Source organism: Drosophila yakuba, chromosome X, assembly GCF_016746365.2.
Source record: "Drosophila yakuba strain Tai18E2 chromosome X, Prin_Dyak_Tai18E2_2.1, whole genome shotgun sequence".
Lineage (NCBI taxonomy): Eukaryota > Metazoa > Arthropoda > Insecta > Diptera > Drosophilidae > Drosophila > Drosophila yakuba.
This window is the reverse complement of record NC_052526.2, coordinates 9,131,649-9,156,397: the sequence shown is the minus strand read 5'-3', so window position 1 is coordinate 9,156,397 and position 24,749 is coordinate 9,131,649. Positions and strand designations below refer to the sequence as shown.

At 40.7% G+C, this 24,749-nt stretch overlaps 2 protein-coding genes across 3 annotated transcripts in view; both read left to right on the top strand.

Annotated features, from left to right (window-relative positions):
* The first annotated feature begins 3,864 nt into the window (after positions 1-3,864).
* Positions 3,865-11,791, top strand: LOC6524742 (solute carrier family 46 member 3). Its single transcript, XM_002100550.4, has 5 exons — positions 3,865-4,248; positions 9,098-9,497; positions 9,776-10,177; positions 10,247-10,987; positions 11,051-11,791. The coding sequence occupies exons 2-5, from the start codon at positions 9,121-9,123 to the stop codon at positions 11,340-11,342; spliced, it is 1,812 nt and encodes a 603-aa protein (XP_002100586.1). The 5' UTR covers positions 3,865-4,248; positions 9,098-9,120; the 3' UTR covers positions 11,343-11,791.
* An 8,095-nt stretch (positions 11,792-19,886) lies between these two features.
* The window catches only part of LOC6524738 (netrin-B), a 60,562-nt gene continuing 55,699 nt past the window's right edge, over positions 19,887-24,749 (top strand). Inside the window, exons 1-2 of one of the 2 annotated variants that reach the window (XM_002100546.4) lie at positions 19,887-20,649; positions 21,061-22,565. In XM_002100546.4, coding sequence (XP_002100582.2) covers positions 20,648-20,649; positions 21,061-22,565 — 1,507 coding nt within the window. In that variant the 5' untranslated portion in view covers positions 19,887-20,647. Of the gene's footprint in view, positions 20,650-21,047; positions 22,566-24,749 lie in introns of those variants that run through there. The other variant, XM_039377311.1, reaches the window with a different exon arrangement.

The following is a 24,749-nucleotide window of genomic DNA, read 5'->3' as shown; positions in this document are numbered from 1 at the left end:
TATTTACTTGTTCTTTATTGTTGCTGCCAATTATATTGGTCACTCGCAGAGTACAAGGGCATGAGCTATTCGCAGCTGGAATAGACTTCTTTTTATAAACATTTGGTATAAATATTCGTAAATAAAATTGACAGCACGGTAGTTTTGCCATGACATTTAAAATCAAAATCAAAACAAACATTTTCATTTCTTCCTATTTAAGATACAAAATTAATTTGATAGTGTAACAAAAGGAAGCAAATTAGATATGACAGCATTTGGTTTTTGCCCTATATTCTATCATATTTTCATTTCTCGCATTATTTTTTATCCAAATAACCCATTAAAACAGCAAGTGTGTGTTGTCAACGGACCAAAAGGCGTTGGGCAAAATTAGATACGATTTGTGACTCAAGTTGGCCATTATTGTTGGCACTTCCACTGAGGCATTTCTTTTGGCTGTTAGCGCTCAAGCGAAAATTGTTGCGCTGGACCAACTTTTAACACCGATTTCTTATTAAAAGAAACCCAAAAAATGTTTATATATCATTGATGTGTCTGTGGATATCTACTTAACTAAAGGTTTTCTGTGTCGCACATTGTGTGATTCGATTGGTAGATTCAATAAGTTTGCAAGATATTTTCTGTAAAAGAATGGGTATATGCATTTTTAATGAAGCTTGAATATATATACATGAATATATACATATAATTAACATTATTTGTTTTAACTTTATTAATTATATAAAATTTAAATAGAACAAGATTTTGGAAATATAAGTTAATTTTTGAACCAAATTTAAAAGGTATTTTGGTTACCCCAACTAATAATTTAACCTTGTTTCGGTTTTTTTTTTCTCATCAAGGTAGGCCGAATAAAAAACATGTTTATCTTTTTCTTGACGTAGAGTCAGCTTCGTTGTTTGTTTTGGTCTTTGGATGGCGTTTAATAATTACCTTTCAAATTTATATGCAAAATTGAATGGATTCGGCCAATTAGCGACAACACAATTAACTAATTGAGCAACAACGCACTCAAGTGATAGGGAGAAAGTGTGCAAAGGGAATTTGTTTATATTGGTTTTGCAATATTGGGTGAAAATGATGTACGATAACCAAATATCGTGGCTTATATAAGACGAGAAAAAAGTGATGGCATTGGGCGATACTACGATCCTACACACAGTTGGCTATGAATATATTTAAAATGATCAATCGCCTCGGCCGATGCATGTCTTCAAATCGAAATTCTTCCGCAAATGCAAACAGGTTTCAATAATTAAGTATGTCAAAACAAGATGGGATAGAGTTTCACGGAAAGGGAATCATAGATTACTAGCCATTTACCTTATTTGATTTCTTTAATTTATTTATGGCTGCTACCGACGACAGGTGTCGCAGATGAAGCTGCAATTTGATTGCATTGTCTTGCGATCCATGGTTTCCAGCAATTATGCTGAACAAAACTGCAAGCTGCAACTCTTAAATATATTTGCATTCAACTTGCAAGTCGGTCGTTGAAGGGTGTTCGAACATAACAACAATTAGAATTTAATCAGCACTACTTACTATAGAAACGGACAAAAGCGTTCCGAGCCACGGAGCAACGTACCCACCTGGCAGTTACCATATTTTGCATTGAATTACCAAATAACTAAATATTATTGCTTGATTACCGACTGGAGGGTTGACTGCCAAGATCGACTAACTGCTATTGCTATGCTGATTTTTAATCTCTATCTCAATGCGACCAGTTATAAATGATCTATCTATCTATATATGTATGCATCTGGGCAGTTGTATCTGAGTACACTGGGTGTACCCTTTATGTTGTTTGGGTACAGTGGAGCTATAAGCATACCAAAATTCCAAATTCGAATAAAGTGTCTAAAAGTTAGTTAAAAAACCAAACCAATTATCATAAAAGATTCTATAAGTATGCAATGAGAAAGGATTGCTAGAACTATTGGCTTGTATAGGCATTATATTAGCTTGTTGTTCATCTATTAAACTTTATCCTATGCCAAATAATGCTGTCTGCACTGGTTGGATTGGGCATCAGCAATTATAAAATGATTACCTGAATACCTTCTAACTGCATTCGAGCCAGGCCCTAAGCTTCTGCAGTCAATGGATGCACTTTTTGCGGTCTCCGCGGCATTGTGGCTTTCTGAGTCAAGGCCAGCCTACTACAGGCGTTCACTGAACCCCGCCGCCCAACGAAACCCATCATCACAATCATAATCACATGGACGGCGCTATTAAAAGTGGCAGCAAGTGCGATAATTATGGCCAACGCTTAAGAGCAAGCTGCATCGCCTGCAAACAGAACATCAAACGTACCAATTGAATGTGCAATTCAACAACCAAGAATCGAAAGTTTTTAGATTCTGATTTAGTAATTGTATATTTTTAAAACAATGGGTGAAGGTGTAGGGGCTTTCAATAGTATATATGTTACATTAGTACATTTGAATTTGACTTAAACTTTTTAGTATGTTTATAAATTGATAGTTTAAAATCCATTTGCACATAACCTACCTTAAGCCCCAAGATTGTTTAATAATTAGTTATTCTAAAGTTTCAAATTATTCGTGATTAATTAGCTATTACGTTTCACTGGGGTCTTCCCCAGAAATATCACAATTGAATGTTGTGTCGTGACATATGTGAGTATTTCTGTGTGAAAAGGTGCTGCCAGTTAATCAATAAACTGTGATTAGCAATTTTATCAACTTTTGCAAGCCTAAACCCTTACAATAAACACATATGTACCCCAAGATGTAACTTTCGTTATTGCAGCTGACAATTAAATAAATAACTAATGGGGTAGCTACACACATTTAATTGTCATCGAGGGGAGGTGTAGCCTACTAATTGCAACACAATTGCCAGAATTGTCTGGAATTAAGAAATTGTATAAGGACGAACAAGGTTATTAGTGAGTTTAATAAAAGCGTTCTCTAATTTATTTCCTAAATTTTAATGAATGAATTTGCACTCCTCTTCTCCATTTAGCTAATTCTGAAACAGAGTGAAGTAAGGGATCTGGCTTATTTTGTTAATAAATCATTTAATTTCATCAATCCACATATATATAAATCTTTTTGTTTTTACAGAAACAGTTTCCCAAACCATTTAATTAAAAATTCAAGAAAGTTGTTAAATCCCAAATTTACTATCTAACTGGTTTTTTGGGGGGGGGGGGATTTTTCGCCTTCTATTCTTGTGAAGTACTTTTTCCCGAAGTGGGACCTTCAGCTCGGATAGGGTTCACTTGAAAGAAAGGTGGAGCGCTGGCTGTGCCACCTGTTTGCCAACCTGTATCTCCTCCGCCGCTTCTGTTTCAGTGTGTTTTCTGCGACAGCAGCGCTGCTCCCGCGCTGATCGTACCGCCCAACCGACCGACCGACCCACCAACCACCCACCCACCGCGACACGACTGAATCTGCCGACGCACAGTGGGACTAGCTAGCCACTTTAATGGCAAAATCAAAATTATAATCATGGAGTAACTATGATTAGATCATTTGTGCGTTAATTATTTAGCAAAAAATAATTAATAAGGTATTTATAATAAATATGGCGTTGAACATCAATGAATCTCAATAAACTGATTACTAATTAACTATTAAATATAATTTCTTAAAAAATATATGTTAGCTTATAGCTAGAGCTAGTTGCATGTGCTCTGAAAAAATAATAAAATATATTAAAAGGTGCATTTTTGTGATCTTAGAGGTGTGTTTTCTAGGATTGGTTGTTGATTTTCACTACATTTTCGTTCCACTGTGCAGCGGCGGCGGCGGCAGCGGCATCGGCGTTTTACCGTGCGGCGGCTGCCCAGCGGAACTCATCAAATTCAATACGAAAAATTTTAGTCGCCGAGTTCAGCTCAACGCCGATGGTTTAGATACAGCAAGCACAAGCTGCATTTACTACAAACTTTTTAAGCACGAAAGTGGCGTCTGAATAAATATTACACAAATACAAAATTAAACAAAAAAATATAAAAGTAAACACAGAAGGCAGCGTTTTTCCTCCTTGTTGTATTTTTTTTTTTTTGGTTTTTTGTTTGTCAACCAGCAGCCGCTGTAGTTTCAATTCAAAACCCATTCGAATACCGATTGCCGATTCGAAAAGCGATCCCAACTGCATTTGCAGCCGTGTGTCAATGTAAATGATTGCGAGCAAACAGAAACAAACGCCGATTAAAAAACAAACAAACAAACAATTCGATTGGAGGAGCAGTGCATTAGCGAGTCTCAGGTAATAAAGCTGCAGAGAATTAAAACTGAATAATCGGATGAAAGGGAAAATCGGTGATGGGGATTTCCGCAAGTGTACACGTATATCGTTTGCCGTTGCTCCGCCAATTGCTTACAGCATCCATGTGCATACATATATCTGTATCTGTATCTGTACCTATATCTCTGTAAGTGTGTATTCCCCAATTGTGTGTGCGTGTGCTTGTGTGTGAGTGTGTGTGTATCTTGCTTTTTTACTAATTTTATTAACGACATGTAAATTAAATCAAATCCGCTTGTTTGACCATCGTTATGCTGTCCACGTCCCTTTCACGTAGGGTTGTCAAAAATATGAAAAACGTATAGTTTCCAGTTGTAATTTGCCTAAAAGAAAGTAAAGATACGAACCGCAAAGGTAAATACATATTAATTAAAATACCTATTCAATAACTAATTATATTCTGAATTTGCCTTATATTGAACAAAAGTCTAAGGATTTTCCAAATACTTTTCATTCCTAGCATTTCACATTTAATGATAAGGTCTTAAAGTTTGAGTGCCACTGTATTATTCACTTCTATCTGGTTGAAAATTCCGCAAATTTCTATTATATATTGTTTTAAAAATAAATGACAAATTTTGACAACCCTTTCTTTAATCCAGATTTCGGTGGCAATCTCGTACCATCCCAAGCCATTTGTCAAGCCCAATTAATTATAATTATGGCCTGAATAAATCGACTCAAATGGTATTTCATTTATTCTAAATTTGGTTGTTTCTACATTTTCTGTGGCGATTTTCTCTCTCTAGTGCAAAATGAGATCCGTGTTTTTCGCTATTGTTTGATTGCCCAAATTAGTGGTACGTTTATCATTATTTTGATCGCTGACGAATAGAGATACGTACCCGTAAGTTCGGTATTCGAGCAAAAAATATATTATTCTACAAGCCCCGTATTTCAATTGTTGATTACAACATATGTCCCATCAGAAAATAAATACATTCTTAAAATATGCCCTTAGATTAGACTGTAAGTAATGGGTACCTGATAGTCGACTTCATGTTTTTTAATCAATTTGTGTTTTGCTAGTTTGTTTCTGTGTTTTTTTTTGGTCCGGAACTTCCGCGAATTGCAAACAGGTTCACAAAGTATGTTTTTATTCGCTTCTATATGTGATTAAACATGTTGAATATGTATTAAAAAGTAACATAATGAATGGAGAATTTGAAATTGTTTACTGTGCATAATGGATTTGATCCCAGCCTGCGTTCGTGTGTCTAAATATTTTAGCGGCGGCTAATTTTACCATTGAATTGTGCATAAATAAATCCGAGAAGAAAAGTTTTTCTTTTCTTTTTTTTTGCCAGCTAATTGTATTTAATTATTTCCAATTTAGTGCCCCCGACTAAGGCAGAACTTTGTTTATTGTGTCACGGGCAGACTCCGTAGCCGCAGTATCTATCTTCGTATCTTTGTATCCGTATCCGTGTGGCGTGGCGTATCTGTGATGCCACACTCGTATTTCTAATATCTAATTGTATCTGTCATAGACATGCAATTAATAACGTAAATGGGTAATTTGGAGCGCCATCGCTTGTTCGATTCGCTTGTGTGAAAAGTTTTGTTAACCAGCCGGAAATGAGCAAAGCCAAGTTGGCCAAAAAAAAAATAAAACTCAGACAGAGATTACAAAATTAAATAATAGCACAATGGCTCATTTGGGGCACTCGCCAAATATTTGCCAATAATCGTTGTAATTCCTCTGTCATTTTGCTTTTTTCATCGTGATTTTCAACGTGGGAAGAGTGGAAATTACAATCCACATAGATAGGTGAAAATATCACCTGTTTTTACTGCATATGTAGGTAATATTAAGTATCTTAATAATTGATTAATTGACTTTAATATTCACCATGATTTTACCAACTAATAAAATAAGTAGTGCGAAGTTTTCCGCAAACGGTTCTTACTTGTCATTGTTACATTAACTTTTTGATTTCATCACACAAATTAATAATACCAATTACAAATTATTACCTCAAATTTGTTTACTGCTGAATCTGGTGACCTTGTATTGCCATGCTTTATTCCCAGTGTTTACTTGCATATGGTCATCTATACGAAAGCTTCCTGAAGTTGCACCTCTCCCAAAACCATCGATTTGGCTATTTCGTATGCATACGTGGATACACCCACTGCCAAAGTCGGCGAATTGGTGGCCAAATTGTTGACGTGACCGATCGCCGGCCCGAAATGACCTCAGTACCGCTTCTTCCTGCTCCGCGCCCTCAAAATTGTATTTGGGTTCAACGCATGTCTGAAATAAATGGCATTGGATTAGCGTAGAAAGTACAGAAATTACAGAAGTTACAGAGACTTCAGAAAGTGCAGCTCAGCAAATGTGGAAGCTCGAGATCTGACAATGTCAAGAGCTTTCCAATGACACTTCTTCATGATTTATGAGCCATAAGTTAAGATTTAAGATGTAGAGTCGTTGAAGCTAAGGCATTTAAAGTGAATTAGTGAACTTGGCGTGGCTGAACAATTGGGCATACTAAATACGATGTTAGAACTACAAAGTAGTGCTAAATATTAATCATTTTAAATGATTTATGTCACTACAAAATGTAAACTATTTGTGAAAAAAAAAATGAAAATAAAGATTTGTTTGGCCAAATCGATTTGGGTTAACTGAGTTTTCGGTCATTTTTATCATAACAATAGACGGAGACAATGAACTACAGAGAAAACGGGCAACCGTCAACGAATGCAATTACTCAGTGGCTACTACTATTCATCGCGAATTTGTTTATGGCACCCGATCATTGACTCGAAGCTGCAGTGTACTTTAGATATCTGAATCTAAGTGTGGACTTCGTTCGCAATAGTTTTCTATGTGCCATTTGGTTTTGTTTTTTTGTTTTTAGACTGCGTCATCGCCTGACGGAAGTTGGAGATTAAAACGGTCAGTGGTGCACTTTATGACCAAGATGTTTGGGTGTGTGTGTTGTGTTTTAGGTGTGTGTGTGGGTGTGTGTGTGATCACCTGTCAAGGTCAATTAGCTTTTTGCCTAATTTTGGGTAATTTTAATTCGTCGCGACGATTCAACTAAAGCGCTTGAAATGGGGTTTTTACTGTCTACATAAGCTGGCAAATAGAATTGGCTATATTTGTTTTGGCAAATAAATATTTTGTTAATTTTCATTTATTAATTTCAAGCAATGTTATAATTTATGAACGCTTCAGCTGTTCTCAGAATAATTTCTTGTGACCTAAGCTGCAATTTAGAAATTTTAGTTAAATACACGAATGCCGCTGTTCTGTTAGTTTAGGCACTTGTTGATCTCCACAATCTTGAGCTAGACTTTATGTATTTTCGTTTAATTGTTTTAAATACCCATCGTTGATTTACGAGCCCAAGTATGTGTCTGTCTACATACAGTGCATATGTGTGTTTAGCCATAATCTTGGCGGGTTCTTGTAACATTCACTGCGATAAGGTTAATGCGCTGGCACGTGAAGTTGAAATGACATATAGATAGGTATACCATATGCTTTAAGCCAAAATGTGGCAACAATTGTGTAAACACTTTTAGCGAACAAAAACAAATGCACTAAGCAAAACAATTAAAAGCTACAACGCAACAGAGAAAACAAAAAATGCCAAGTGAAAAATGAAAACGCTGTCGTCGTCGTTGTTGTCTGGGATTTCCAAATCAAATATCTCAAGATAATGTTGCAGACCCGGGGACTCCATTCGTACAGATCAGAGTTCCACTAATTACACTTTGCAATTGAATTGGCATGACACGCAGAATGATGTTTTACTGTTGATATTCTGGGCTTTTCTACCAATGTGCTTCATTAGCGACCTACAAGCGGATGCTGTGAAATCAGAATGGGAGTCCCACAAGAACAAAATAAAGAGCAGGGGGTCCGATAACAGATACCCCTCATTTATGATAACACACACACAGCCTTCAAAAATCGCATGTTAACGCCCTACTTTGCTTGACTTTGACTCCACGAAAGGCATTAGTCAATCCAAAAACGCTGACACGGAAAACGGGGCGAAATGAAAAGCATTTAAGTTAACTGAATATGAAGTCAGAGAATTGTATTCACAACACTCGTCATTTCATTCAAGTCAAATAATTTACTTAATCAAAAAGTCCAAGGTGAAATTCCAACGGATAAGCCAAGTAATTACATTTTTAAATGAGAAGATTTTAAATTTTTGAAAGACACCAATTGTGATCATAAAACCATATACAAGATTGGCGGTGCAAATAAACTTGGTAATGGACCTATCATTAAATTTATCAATTTTGTGTTTATGGCCATTCGTTTTAGATAACAACAGCAAATTTATCTTCAAGGGGAAGCAATACCAAATAACTCTTTAAAAACAAAAAGGTTAAATTAAGCATTAAATGGGTTATTCGCCTTTATTAACTTTGGCATGCTTAAGAAAAGAAATACAGACTGTGCTATAATAAAAATTTATAACGAAGTATAAGAACCTTTAGAAATAATTATCTATCCACGTGTTCGAAAGTGTGTGTAAAGGGTTTCACTTCCATTTATTTATTTTATCGAAATATATTTTCCCAAGTTATGTAAGTAGTTGCAAACAGTTAAAATCTGAAGAGCCTGTGAATCCCACAAATGAGTTCAGTAACTTCCGTGGCTATAATTGTTTATAATGAAAATTTGCATTGCATGTTACTAAATGCAATTGGGTATATTTATCTCTCACTTTCAGTACTATAAAATAATTATAAGCTTAGTACTCTAAAATATAACGGTCTAATCAAATCTTTATTCTGTATTATTCTATATTTATTGTATTTTTTTTTTGACTTGCAGTCTAATTTAATCCCGCCAGCAGGATGTCACCCAAGGACGGCAGCCTGGGCGATCCCAAATTCGCCAAGTACACGGTGAACCATGAGCCACCTCCTCCGGCGACGGCGACGACGACACAGACCACCACCACCACCACCACTGGTGTGGACAAGCCGATGGCCAAGGAAAAGGACAATGCCACAACGAGCCCGCCCGTGAAACGATCGTGGCGCGAGAAGATCCGCCTGGTGGCCAACAATGTCACCGTGGAACCGATCCTGGCCGCCTACATCATGCCCAGCGTGCTCTCCAATCTGGCCACCCAGAATCTTAACCTGGAGAAGGCCTGTCGTGTGAACATGGCCTACGGGGATGAGGTGTGCGATGCCCTCACCCGCCGCCAAACTGCCAACTACACACTGTAGGTCATGACCTTATATATATCTTTAATAATTAACAAATTTTTTGCAATGTGCCCAGAGATATGCAGTCTTTAATTTTGCTCTGAGAGGAAATACTTTTCTTTGGTGTTTGCTTTTGGGCTCCACTTCAGATTTGCAATTAACCAGAATTTCTATCTTTCTTTAATAATGACGACACAAAATTGTATAAAAAATCAATATTTAAATATTTTTAAAATTAAATGCATTTAATCTACTTTAATGTTAAGATTTAATACTAATTTGTTGCTTTTTCTAGGGAGGAGGAAACAGTGCAGCAAATGGTGGCGCGAATGGCCGCCTGGAAGACGGTGATCCAGTCCCTGTTTCCCTGCCTGCTGATCCTCTTCTGGGGTTCCTGGAGCGATCGCCATCGCCGGCGGAAGCCCTGCATCCTCATCCCGGTGGTGGGCGAGTTCCTGGGCGTCGTCGGCCTGATGTTGTGCGTCTACTTCGAGCAGGCGCCCATGGAGGCGGCCGCCCTCACGGAGGCTATCTTCCCATCCCTCAGCGGCGGCTGGTTCACCATGTTGATGGGCGTCTTTAGCTATATAGCGGACATAACCACGGAGGAGGATCGCACGCTGAGGATCGGCATTCTCAATGTTTGCTTCTCGGTGGGTGTGCCCATCGGCATGGCCTTCAGTGGAGTCCTGCTCAAGTGAGTTAGAATATATTTCTAATTTATATTAGATGACATAATATCAATATTGTATTAACTTACTTACAGGCAAATTGGATTCTATGGCGTATTCTCGATCTCGGCCGCCTTCTACGTGATAGCCTTTGTCTACGGCTTTTTCTTCCTGGAGGAGCCACAATCCCGGCCGGAGAAAAGTGCCGAGCAGAAGAGCCTGCTGGCCGACTTCTTTGACAAGGAGCACGTGGTGCAGACATTCCGGGTGGCCTTCAAGAAGGGCGAGAATCAGCGCCGCAAACGCGTCATCCTGCTGATGATCGTGGTGATGGTCATCATTGGTCCACTGCACGGCGAAATGGCAGTGACGTATCTATTCACCCGATTCCGTTTCAATTGGTCGGAGGTGGAGTTCAGTTTCTTTTCGACTTATGCCATGTTTACTGGTCTCATCGGTGTGATTTTCTGCGTGGGTATTCTCTCCCACAAGCTGAACATCGATGATGCACTGGTCGGCGTATTGTCCAGCACCTCGAAGATCCTGTCGTCCTTTGTCTACGCCTTTGCCACTTTGCCGTGGCATATGTACCTGGGCGGACTGGTGGAGATCTTCAATGGCACGGCTTTCATAGCAATGCGTTCGATAGCCACCAAATTGGTGTCCAAGGACGAGCTGGGCAAGGTGAACTCGCTGTTTGGAGTGGCCGAGGCCCTAATGCCCATGGTATTTGCACCCATGTACACCACCTTGTATGCAGCCACTTTGAGAGTGCTGCCAGGTGCCTTCTTTCTGCTCGGCGGCGGGCTTACCCTGTTCTCCGTCTTCATATTCCTGTAAGTCCAAGCGTATGTGTTACTCGGGAAGTTTAAGTAATAGCACTGTGATCTTTTCCTCAGATGGATGTACCGATTCCAGGTTCGCCAACGGCGAAAACTGGCCACCTCGGATGCGGAGAGTGCCTCCGTGAAGGATCCCAATGGCAATATCAATGCCATCGAAGCCTTGGTCCTGGCCAGCGAGGCCAAGGGTCAGATGAACGGCATCATTGCCAATGTGATACACGAGTCCTTGGAGCACGCCGATCATACAGCGACACCATCAATCACAAACAATACACAATCAATCGAACGGGGCATCGAGAACCATGGGTTCGTCCAGGAGGAGAAGGTCAAGGATCGGGATTGTTGATGATGTTGGCGAGATGAGAAGGGGATCCAAGTATTATCCCATCCTCATGTACATACTCACATTCCGTTGAGGAACTTGAAGATCGGGCGTTGGAATAGTCGGGAAAAGATGAGAACTCTCTTTTTCGGGATTTCTGTATTGAGTAAATCGAATCGATAAATATTATTGATTTAATTAAAATTGAAATTCCTGACGAAGAGCTTTACACTCGTCTAAATTTCCCCTTTATTCTCGAACCTTAACCTGTTTCTATTCCTATTCACCTAAACAATGTGTACAATTACAAATATTATTATTTTTTTTTATTTAGCCATAAGTTTCGAAATGTATTTTCGTTTTCGTTGTAATTATTGTACCTTACTTCCATTTGTTATTATTATGATTTCCTTTTTTTGCTTAGCTGTAAGGAGTGTTAAGATGAATTTAATAAATTTAACAGTGTCCAAAAATGGCGACTTATGTTTACTACTCGTATGTAAGTGTGTAAGAGGCGTGGCATTTGGCCATATTCACTAGTCAACAAAATATGATGTAAGGAATAATCATGCTCATCGCTTTACACAACACAAGATGAAAAATGCTTGCTTTCATTTTACTGCACAATTCATATTTGCCATAAAATTATACACTTAGTGCAGACATGTAATTTTTACCGATGACGAAAATAGTTGATCATAAATCGCTGATATTTTGTTAACTAGTGTTTTTAGGCATCGTAATCAGTGTCGCCGGCAAACAATTACACACACAAATGAACTAGTTGGCGGGTTAAATGGAGTCCTGGCCGCGAGCCTATCGCCATTTTCCGGCACGTAAAACAGGATGCCAGGAATCGAGGAATCCAGAAGTCCGTTGCACAAAGCGCACAGGACGCAGGACGAAGGACGAAGGATATCTGACTGCGGACACGCGGCACTGAACAATTGGTTTGCTCATGTCGCTGATAATTGTCGATTATAGCGCACAAAACGGATGCGTTTTGTATCTGCCTCATGTGGTATCTACGTACATACGTATGCATGAAGCTATTGTTGCTCTTTTTGCGGCATCCCCCAACGACATGTGCAACTTGCGAGTGCATTAGCTGTGTGATAAGTCCGGAACTGACTGTATAATTACCGTGAGGCAGGAATTTCTATTGTACTTTGAAACTGGGAACTTCAATTATTTAAAAAAAGCTGGAACAAAAACAGACAAAGTAGAAAAATCAACTTAGTATATGGCCGTATCCATAAACTTTTTGGAGAAAATATCGAGATAAATATTCTGATTACATGGATATTCCAGAAGAAAAGGTTAGTGTATTTAATGGTCGCTCATGCTTTATGCAAACCATTGCCATTCGGCACATTATTGCTGGTCCGGCATTTTTGTTTTGGCAACTGCACGTGTCACGTATTGCACTTGACAGGACTTTCGGTGGGCGTGGCAGGTGGGCGGGGGCAGGTTTTAACTGCGGCTGGCATCAGCATTTAGTATCGTCGCCGTTCTCATCGTTGTCGTTCTCGTTCTCGTTCTCGTACTCGCTGTCTCGCTGGCCTTTAATTACTTTTTCGATACTGACGCCCACCTGGAATCCCCATTACCCATTTACCCCATACCCAATACCCAATACCCCATTCCATCCAGCGTCAATTCGAATTTAAGCCACAATACTCCCATCCTGCCTGCCAGCTCGTTGGCCATATTCATGGCAGCCAAACTTAACAACATGTTGCTGCAATAGTGCATCAGGAAATTTGATATGGGCCTATTTGTGGGGCCTTTTGTTTCGGCGCTGACTTGCTCTCTTGACTTGTTTAAGATGATACGTTGACCCATAAATAATTGGAGTAAACAACAATGCCAGCGCAACGAATTCGAGTGTGAAGTGGGGCGCAACATGGGCCATAAATCAGTGGCGTGCTGCATTTAATCTGGCTTAAACACGCATTTTCTTGACAATTTCACAGTAAACTGTTCATTAAACATGTCCCGGAGCGTGTTTTCGGGGAATGAATGGAGCACTTTCCATAATTAATACCCCATTTTCCCCAGCTCACCCACTGGCCGCGTATAAATCAAACAACAAATTCTATCGGTTTATCAAGTTCACAAAAAAACGAAAACCGAACACCGAAAACCAAATCCAAATGCTAAGTCAAAGCCAGGGGCTAAAAGGCGGTCAAACAAATGGGCATCTCCATACGGATTTGAACGGCATCAAACGAGTTAATTAAGCGTAAGCGCAGCCAACATCAATTGGGCACTTCAAAAAAATATATATATATACATGCAAAAAGTCAACGATAATGTCATTCGACTGCAGCATACCCACTACTTTCAATTTTTGACAGTTAATAGAAGTTCTAAAAGAATCTTAATAAAGTCGATTTGTTTTATTTCTACAGTTGTCTTAAATTAACATATGCCTTTGAACCATTTGATATTTAAACTTATTTATGTATTTATTGAGAATTAATTTTGCATTATTTTCCTGAACACAAGATCCCCTTGAATCGCCTTGAAGTATGAGGTGTGGAAATCAGCAGTATGAAGCGCAAAGGTTAAAGAACATTGAGAAATGACTTTCTGGGCAGGCGAAAGTCAAGGGATTTGACCATTAAATTCCCGCAGAGGGTGGCTAAACACACACACACACACATGTATTTGATTTCAGACGGAGAAAGTCGCACACACATACATACACATGTCAGTAAGCCTATTTTGTCTCTTGACCTCAATTCTTGGTCTGGGCTTTCGCTTTCCCTTTCCCTTCCGCTTTTCCGCTCCTTCCGCCTCTGTTTCTTTTGCTGTTTCCGTTTCCGCCTGGGCAACTCCGCATTTGGAGTCTGAATTCGATGGCAAATGCTAAGTAGTTTCGCTTTTAGTGCAAAATACTTGCCACCTTCACTCGTCTGGCCCACATTTTTGCAGTTGTTATACCCATTACTCGTAGAATAAGAGGGTATACTGGATTCGTTGAAAGGTATGTAACAGGCAGAAGGAAGCATATAAAGTATATATATTCTTGATCAGTATCAATAACCGAGTCGATTAGTCCGTCTTTGAATTTATTTTCTATGAATAGGCCAAAAAGAAGGTTGGATGTTTGCTGAGTAACGGGTATCCAATAGTCGAGAAACTCTACTATAGCGATCTCTCTGATTCCAGTTGTTTTTCGAATTCTTTACCGTTTTGTGTGCTGCCACTTCACAATTCTTTGACTTTGATATTCGCCACACTTGAGGGTTGGAAAAGTTGTATTTCGTTTGGACTTTGCGTTTGCAGTGTATGCTGGTAATTTCCTCTAGAGGATACTCGTTGGGTAGTCCTGGATCTGCTCCGTCAATTTGATGTATGTACTCTCCTAATCAATGGAATTGTTCGCAATTCGCTTGCTGCGGGTGGTCCTCAAAGGAATACCCGTACCCGTACCCGTATCCTCACACCCTCCATTAGTACCCCGAAATGCAAAGTCAACTCAAGTCGGGGATCTCAGACCCATCCACATTGCTTGCACCCCGCCCCTCTGAAAGTCACTGTTCACTGTTGAACTTGAAGTTGCACTTGCAGTGCCACTTACAGTAAAATAAAACAGAGTCAAAGGAAAACTTTCCGCATTTGAATATTCCTTGCAACGAAGGTGTCTCCTAAAGTTGGTTTACTGAGAAATACTTTAATTTGAACAACGAGCTGTGTGCTAGCATAAAAATGGCTGGTTGTAATGCATATTATTATGAAAGTAATTCTAACATACTCTACACATATACTATATAGTTGACCCAGATATTCTATTAAGATATTCTATAAGTTTTGTTTCCAAGAAACAGATGTATAACTATTTTGAAAATTAATAAGTAACAATACATTGATGAAAGCATTACCTAGAAAGTACAATACAAATACAATTACATACATTTTTACCATACTTTGAGTAATTATTAACCAAAGTTAATTAATATTTTTTTAACTGATACCCCTGATGCTGCAGTAAATGTGGGCAATTAAGGCAAACAATTGCTGGGCAAAGGCATTGTGTACGCCGGCTACTCATTCACGCCTCCCATCCCGATCCCAGTCCCCTCTCCGCATCTCCAATTCCATCTCCATCTCCAACTCCATCTCCAGTTCCTGGTCCAGGTTCAGGTCCAGCTCCTCCTCCAGCTAACAGCTACAGCTACAGCTCTCTTGTGAAGTCAATTGGTTCGCCACCACAGCATTAATGTGGCCCCTGTGCTTCGAACCCGGACCCTCCCCTCACGACTTGGGCTTAAGTAAATATTTGGCCTACGTGCCCATTACGTGATTTTCCGATAGTCTCCCATCGATAAAGACGACGACGACGACGACGTCGAAGTCGGGGAAGATGAGAATGCTGATGGTGCTGATGATGATTGGTGATGGGGATGGTGATGCTGGTGCTGATGGTGATGGCGATGGGAAGGTGCACTTGAGATGGGATGCAATGTGCAGTGCAGCATCGCCTTGGTCGGCGCTACTTGAGTGGTAAGATGCAGAACGGAAACCTCTGGGCGGCATGCCTCGATGCCAACGAACTGGGGATCCCAACCCCAGATAAACGCAAGATCTGTGTAATTCTTCCGCTGAAATTTGTACGCCTTCGTCTTCGGTTCGTTTGGTTTCAAAACCGCGTGCAATTGGCTGGATCGATGGGAACTAAATGGTTTAAAGACATTTGGAAATGTAGAAGAACAGATATGTAATGTCAAGCCATCTATAATGGAGAGTTATAAAGAAATAATAGAAATTTAATATAACATTTTACTTTCCTTTAATGGTTTAAAATACTAAATAGTCACATTTCGTTATTATTCATTTTGCTATAGATTTATTATACTATTAAAGCCTAAGTGGTCTCCTGTTAAAATAGGTGAGCAATAACAAGAAAACCAATATACCAAATTAAATTAAATTGCAAGTATCAAATTATCATTGTATTTTCCCTTTTACAATTGCTTCCACAATTTGTACACTCTGGCATTGTAATTTTCTAATTGGTTGATTTAATGTTTCCAGCGCACGAAAATGCCTATTAAATATTGTGTCAGGAACAGAGGACAGGCAGTGCAGTGAAAAGTGCAAATCATTTTTTGGTAAAGCGTAGGCAAAAATAATAATAATAATAATAATAATATCATTGCCACATACATACATCTGCATGCCACGTTTTTTGTTCATTAACTTGATTCTTGGGCGGGGGGTAGCAGTCAGAGTGAAGAGCTCTAGCAAACAAGGATGTGTTTCTGTGTCTGACCTGCCATGTCCTGTTCTTGTGAACCGAAACATCGCTTATATAGAAAACTTTATGCTTCGTTAAAAATGATGTACAAATCAAATGCCAGAAGCAATTTCCCAGCAACAATTACAGCCAAAACACCAGCAGCCAGAGAAGCTCCGGCAAACCACAACAATGTGGGGCCAAGAAAATGTAAGGGAGCGTCTGAGCACACAGCAAGAAATTCAAGAATATATTTTCACTTTATATTTGTATCAAGAAAGACTTGTGGTTAATGGTCTAAGACATGGTTTTTCATTTGACAATGGGAAATCTACAAGGAAGCCATAAGCTGTTAGTGATAAATAAACACAATTCTGAAGGCAATAAATATATAAGTTAAAACATGTAACAAAACTTTTGTTCAGTGTAGCCGTCAATCCTGGGTCTAAGGGATGTGTGTTGCGGCGGACAGGCCAAAAGCTTGCGAAGGGCAATGAGCAAAAATAAATAAATCATTTAAATGAAAAAAAAAAAGGAATGGAAACGGAAATACGAATGCTGGAAAAGAGGTGGAAGTACGGGCACCCGAAAGGCTCATTAGAAAAACATAGAAGCAACCGCAACAACAGGAAAACCAGAAATAACAAATATTCCAGCAAACATTTTTGAGGCTGTAAGCCGAGCCCTTTTTGGAAAATTAATTGAAAATATCATACAAATGGTAAACAAATTTACATTGTTGTACTGTGTTAACTGCGGTCGGTGTATGATAGTTAAACAGCAAACTATATTTTATAGAACTAATATAAATTAATATTAAATATTGAAAAGAAGGAAAACTAATCTTCATTTAAAGGTTTTCTTTTAAATAACATTTATTAACTGAAAGCCTTGTTATTTTCGCACATTTCTCTTTTCATTTTCTCACTTTATTGCTCACTACTAAAGTGGAAAAATGTTTCAAGTTACCGGAAAATATCGCGATCGTGGGACAAATTTGGCAAGGCGTACGCGCCAGTGCCACGCCCCTAAAAGAAAGGCGTTGACCAGGGGCCTCATCGCCGTCATCATCATCATCATGACCATCAGTGGCCTCATCTGGAGCAACTCAGTCAGTCAGCTCTATAATGATCGTAATGATCAGGTGCTGACCATTTGCATTTTGCATTTGGCCAAGTGCGAGGCGGCGTCATAATTACACGTTCCGCACTTTTCGGTGCACGGCGAGAAAATTAGGCATAATTTGTGGATTAACACAATTTTTTTTAATAAAATTAGATACTTAATTCCAATTTAGTTACAGTGTAGAGATAGATACTATTTTATCTAAGTTTCTCGTATTTTCTAAAGGTTAACATATTAATCTATAATACAAACAAAAGTTCAACATGACTTTAAATATTTCTGAGTGCATAAGTCCCAAGCTGGAGTTGCGGTTCAAATTTCTGGCTGCCAGAGCTCCGGGCGTAGAGAAAACGACCGAAAGTTTTCCGCAATGGGGAAAAGCCAGCCATATTTCGCTGCGGTTTCCTAGGCAAGGAATCAAATGAAATTTAAATTCCATTAAGGCCGGCCTTCGGAATTAGCGAAATGGACCCAAATCAAAAACGGGGCAAAGGGAAAACAAGCAGCAGGTCGAAGAAGAGCAAAAAAAAAAAATGGAGGAGGAGTCTTTGAGTCTTGAGAAAGGGACACACACATGTGCGGGGCTTGGCATAAATATTTACAAACAATGACGACGGAAAGCCAAAAGTGGTGGCAGAAACAAATCCGTTATAAATAAAACATTACGAACAACGATTTTCAGCTCCGAATCCACTTGAAACGCAGACCCAAATTCAGACTCAAAACTCAAGCCTGGCATTCCCGTCCTCGTGAAGAAATCCGTCCAAAGAAATAGGAGCCCAAAAAACGACGAACGAGAAATATGTCAAAAACAATAAATCAAAACCAGAAAGGAAGTGCACACACAGAAATTAAGGGTAATATTAATGTTAACCTTTTGAAATCATACCAGTATTCTGGTAAGTTTTATCCATAAAGTAAATATGCTTTTAGTTCCATATAAATTATATGATTGCCGCAATAGTTTGGCACTCTTCAACTTCAACTTTAACTTCAATGAAGTCGTGCAGATTTGCTCAGTGTTTTCGGGAGGGGGTGAAGCCCCAGACCATTCGAACGGAAGCCCTGTCTTTTGGGAACCGGTGAAGATTTCTACCGGCACGTTCCCTTTTTTTTTCTTCTTAAAACTCGCTGCCTGGGGCATGCCACTGGGCAAGCTGCGAGCATTAAGCATCGCTTTTGCAGGAAGAAGAGGTCCAAGAAATAAAGAAAGAAGCGGTTGCGCAGGCGTCGCTGGGTCTTCGCCATCTGAAGTTGACTCTTATTCCCACATGCACTCATGTACATATATATATGTGCGTACGTATAAATACAGATGTGTATCTCCGCCGTCTGCGATTAGCATTTGTGAATGAGTGGATTTTTGAAACGGATTCATGACAGCGGAAGTTTTGGGATCGGGGTCTTTATTGTGAGGAAGGTGCGACCTGAAATCGAGTAAGGTAGGTTTATGTTCCGGAAGATTTCGTTTGCAAAATATTTTTAAAAAAGGGAAAGTAGGGAAAAATTTAGGTATTATATTGACTTAAATGTAATGTCTCAAAAGGAGAGTTAGTAAAGTAGTTACATTTAGTTAAACTTCCAATGAGAAATAATCGCATTAATAGAATATTAATTAAAACGTATATATATGGCACATAAGAACATTAAATAATTTAAATGATAGATAAAGCTGCCTTCCTAGCAGATTGAGAGTTCATAGATCTCATATTTTTGACATATTTATTGAGTCCCTTATCAACACATTGAAAATCGAAGGCAACATGATGAGAGAGAGCCAGCTACAAATGTTGCAGGCTGCTTCCAGCAACACGAACAGCATCCAGCAACATGAGCATCCAGCAACATTGGACCCAGAAACAATTGCAAATGCATTGTATTGTACATAAAAGTAAATAAAGTTATCCGTTAAACATATTAATCTTAATGAACTAGCTTCTTATATATTTAATATTTTAACAGCCTAAAGCCCCTTAATTAGTTTGGTATTAATAATAAGATAAAAATACATTAGTTCGAATTCCAGTCGAAAGTATTTCTCTTTCGAGAATTTCCAGCATCATAAATTTGGTGACATTCAGGCTGCATCAATGTTGCGGCAGCACAAATGTTGCCAAGCAGCATCATCAAATGTTGCTCTCTCTCCGGCAAACCAAATGCATAGCAAAGCAAAGCAAACGCAAACAGTTTCGACCGAGCGTTTGCCAGGTGAACAACATTGAGCGGCGCAAGCGAGCGATTTCAAAGCGATTCCGAGGCGATTTCGAGGCGGTACGAAATCGAATTCAACCGAAGTGCGCGTCGGCCCTTCGTTGTTGTTGTTTTTTTTTTTCAGTTACACTCTGTTGTTTGAGAGTGCGAGTGTGAGCGAGATAGCGAACGAGAGTGTGGGAGTGGTGCGACAAGGAAGGAGCACCAGCCTCCTTTGAATATTCAGTGCGCCAGGACGAGAGAATCGAAACGAATCGGAACGAAACGCAACGAAACGAAACGAGAGGAAACGAGACTTCGCAGGACCTTTTTTTGGGGGCAACTGGCGCGAGGACGTCGCTGCGGCGAACAGAAACACGCTGGCCGTTGACCGAGTGGCAACGCAGCCCGGAGAATCGGCATTGGAATTGAAGAATTCCCCTACTTTTTTCAGAAGAATCAAGAGTATCGTATCGTATCATCGTAGTGCATCGCATCGCATTGAATCGAATCGAATCGGATAGGCTGAAAGCAAAACTGAGAGACTAAGAATTGGCAGCTGTTGCATGCAGTTGCGGCAGACTCAGTGACGCCGCGAGTGACGTCGCCGCGTCTTGTTTTTGTTGTTTGTTTGTTTGGTGACCCCGACGCGAAACGATCCTCGCGAGTGTGTGACCGGGACAGCAATATATACATATAATCCTCGGAGAAACAATTGAAGAAAACAGTGCCAGAGAGAAAGAGTACGAGGTATTTCGCATTCGAGCCAATGTACGTAATTGCCGCTGCGATCCCATGAGCTTCAAATATTCCCAATCCACAATTAAAGATTATAATCTATTAAAGTGAAAACTAAATAGCTAAATAGCAGATAGCTGTCCGAGTTTTATCATATTTATGAATAGTTCAAGTAGTTCAAGAAATTAAGTGTTGATATTTTTTGTTTATTTGTTTTGTAAATAAAGTAGTCGCAGAATTATTATAATTAATTTAAATTTATACTTTGTAAAATTCTATAGAGAAAGATTTTATGAGTTTTGTTAGTAACCAACTAAAGTTAAAAAAATGATTTTGTGTCAGGGTACCTTTTGATTAAAAGTAGGGAATACGAGAAGCTTATAGGGTGTGGGATAGTCGCCATCAGCGTCGACTATATAGTTCTCCCCCCCATTTCCAATTCAGGGTCAGAGCGACAGGGACAAGGATGGGCCTGCTCCTGCCCGTTATCCTGGCACTGGCCATCGGATCCTTGGCCGCCGGCATATCCTCCAATGATCCCTGCTACTTTGAGGGCAAGCCGCGCAAGTGTCTGCCCAGTTTCGTGAATGCCGCCTATGGAAATCCCGTCCAGGCATCCAGCGTTTGTGGCGCCCAACAGCCGGAGCGGTACTGCGAGCTGCTGCGCGATGGTAATGCCGGCGAGTGTCGTTCATGCGAACAGCAGCGATATGGTCCGGCGGCATTAACCGATCTGAATAATCCCAGCAATGTGACCTGCTGGCGATCGGGTGCCGTGAATGTGCCCCACGATCCGGACAGTGCGCCGCCGGATAATGTGACCCTAACCTTGTCGCTGGGCAAGAAGTACGAGCTGACCTATATATCGTTGTCCTTTTGTCCCCGCTCGCCGCGTCCCGATTCGCTGGCCATATTCAAGAGCTCGGATTTTGGGCAGACCTGGCAACCCTTCCAGTTCTATAGCTCACAGTGTCAGAAGTTCTATGGACGACCAGATCGAGCAAAGATCTCCAAGTTTAATGAGCAGGAGGCAAGATGCATTAATTCGCAACATGATACGGGCGGAGCTGCCCAGCGATTTGCCTTCAATACGCTAGAGGGTCGTCCGTCGGCGAATGATTTGGACTCGTCGCTGGTCCTGCAGGATTGGGTGACAGCAACGGATATACGTGTGGTATTCCATCGCCTGGAATTGCCACCGCAACTGCTGAAGGTGAAGAATGCGAACGCCTTTAGCGATGAAATGGGCGGCAGTCGCGAGGAGGATGAGGATGATGATGCCGATCTGGAATTGGATGGCGAGCAGGATGAGTACGACTACAATTTGCAGGACAACGATAGTGCCGATGCTGGTTACGACGAGTACGAGGAGCCCAAAAAGCATTTGGAACTGGATGACGATCATCTGCATTTGGACTATGCCAGCGATGGTGAATCGATTGTTAAGCGGCAGGGCAAGCACAAGGGTAGCGCCTATGAGAAACACTACCAGAGCAAACTGGCGGCCACCACGCCCCCACAACAGTCACCCAAGGTGACGTCACCTGGCAAGGCCACGCCCCCTAGCACAGCTGCCCCCTCCATCGCGGCCGCCGCTGCCGCCGCCTCAGCCGTGACATTGCCCATTTCGCAGCATTACGCCGTATCGGATTTCGCCGTCGGCGGACGTTGCAAGTGCAATGGTCACGCCTCCGAGTGTGTGGCCACCGTCAGTTCGGGATCGGGAACGGCACTTGCGGATCAAGATGATGGACAGGACGAGGACACGCCCTCCGCCCCCTCGCTGGCCACCCACTTCGGCGGCCGGAGCACCCAGATGAGCGCCAAACTGACCATGACCTGCGCCTGCAAGCACAACACCGCCGGCCCGGAATGCGAACGCTGCAAGCCCTTCTACTTCGACCGACCCTGGGGCAGGGCCACCGACAACGATGCCAACGAGTGCAAAAGTGAGTACCAATCCTTTTAGATATTGTTACTAGATATACATGCTTACAACCTAACTGGATCCCAACGGATTCTACAGCTGTGAATTATACGAATTTTGAAGGTCTAACAATTTTAAAAGATTATGTTGGGCATTTGATTTGAGAAACTTAAAAACAGAATTTGTTTGCAGCTTTAAATAGCGTAGCTTTATTTTAAGTTTTACAACTAAATCTATAAACATTTACCATATCTATCTAAAATTTCTTTATTGTGCATATTTTTCAACATACCACCACTGCACTTTAAACGACTTATCTTACTCACAACTTATCTTACTCACAAGTCATACATTTTTGGGACACTTGAATAGGCATTTCAAAGTGTAGAAGATAGTGTTATCTGAAACATATACTTTTTAGTAGTAGAAGAAAAAACATACATGCATATTAAGCTATTTTTGTGTAAATGCAATACATTCTGAATAGCAAATTTATGGGGATCTCGATGATAAAGCAAGAATTGATTGAGTAGCACATATTCTTTCATTGAAACCGCCTCCAGTGCAGCCGCCTCACTGCCAGTGATATTGATCTTTGGAGCTGCCCTTGGTCAAGAGCAGAGGTCTTTTCATGGTCACTCACACTGGACTTGGAATTGGACATTGCAATTGAGTGCATTTGCGGGAGGAGAATGTGGAGCGCGGAGGATGGCTGGAAAGTTGGGGACGGCGCATCGAGTGGCGTTTTCAATTGCGAGCATTGTGTGATTGAGATTGTGATTGTGATTGTGCCAGTGCCCTCTGCTCATCCTTTCATCATCATCACTCCAGTTTCCCATTGCACTTGAGCACTTTAGCCTTGCACTGGCAATCGCCATCGATGTCATCGCCTCCACGGCACCAAATTGCCATCCACATTCTTCTCCTCTTGCATTTTTCGTATTTTATTCGAGACTTGGAATGTCCGCTTGGATTGTCCACACATACCATCCCGTTTGGCACGGAGAATGTGGCCCAAACATATCGGGATTTCTATCTGCTTTGGCCAGCAACCATCGACCATCATCATCATCATCCCATGCGATGTAGCATTCGGTATTAGCACTACTTTCAGATCGCCTTACCTTTACGGCCACGCCCAATAATACGCCTCCTTAGAGGGCCATAAATTACTAACGATTAACTTTTCCGTGGACCATTGACGTCCACGTTGTTGTCCTCATCCAGAATTAATCAAAAGCCAACCAAGTGGGGGAGTGGTCCAGCACAAAAGTGGGTGGTGCAAAGTTGATGGAGAATGGGGTCGAAGGTCAGCTTAAAGACTCAACGGAACGTCGGTCGGCACTAATTTATGGCTTATGGCAAAAAAGAAAAAAGAGAAAAGGGAAAATCCCATGACAATTGCCGCTGGAAATGGCCAACGAGCTTAAGCGGAAAGGATTAGCTTGAAGAAGGAAAATGAAAGGAATTACTAGGTATTTGTAATTTACTAGCTACTAACTAGGAAATAGCTCGCTCATTTAGAAAATATCGCAAAGCAGGACTGCCCATCAATAAAAACCAGGAATTTACTACAACGAATGTAGCGAACTTCATCAATCTTTGTAACTTACAATTGAGAGCTTTAAATATTTAAATTAGATTGAAGTGGTTTGGTGCTGTAGTCTGGGGATTTTCCACTAATGTCGGTGGATCTCCGTAAACAAAGCGTCCTAGATGCCGGCCAGAAAATGTCCGTAAACTCTTTAACCCATGGCCAACGGCCCTTAATCGACCTTGAAGCATTGAAGCTTACTATAAGCCGAATAAGCCGAAAGTTGTCCGTCTACTTCTGTGCTTTTCCATCAGCGTTTCCAACCACCGCGAAGCATTTTTGGCTGGATGGATGGAGGATGGAGGATGGTAGCCAAAAAATTAATTTTCTATGGCTTAAATTTGAATTAGTCTCCGCCGGAATCCCGAGTCCGGACTTCATTACAAATGCAACGAAATAAAGAGCGCGGGTGGGCAGGGGCAACAGAGACAAGGGTTGCTGGAAAGATGGAGCGCTCTCGGAAAGTGATAAAAAATATTTATGTCTGGGCGAAATTCCAGCCGCTGGCTGTCCTTGTTTCTCTATGTTTCTGTCCCACATTTCCCCACCAATCCCCACCATCTGTCTAGGGCCACTCTCTCCCATTTACCTCCTCCAATCTCCTCCAGCTGA

Bases quoted from the DNA above. Each gene is read 5' to 3' on its own strand.
- LOC6524742 (XM_002100550.4), top strand. From the start codon at position 9,121: ATGTCACCCAAGGACGGCAGCCTGGGCGATCCCAAATTCGCCAAGTAC. The intron at 9,498-9,775 runs GTAGGTCATGAC...TGCTTTTTCTAG, and splicing joins CAAACTGCCAACTACACACT to GGAGGAGGAAACAGTGCAGC. The intron at 10,178-10,246 runs GTGAGTTAGAAT...ACTTACTTACAG, and splicing joins TTCAGTGGAGTCCTGCTCAA to GCAAATTGGATTCTATGGCG.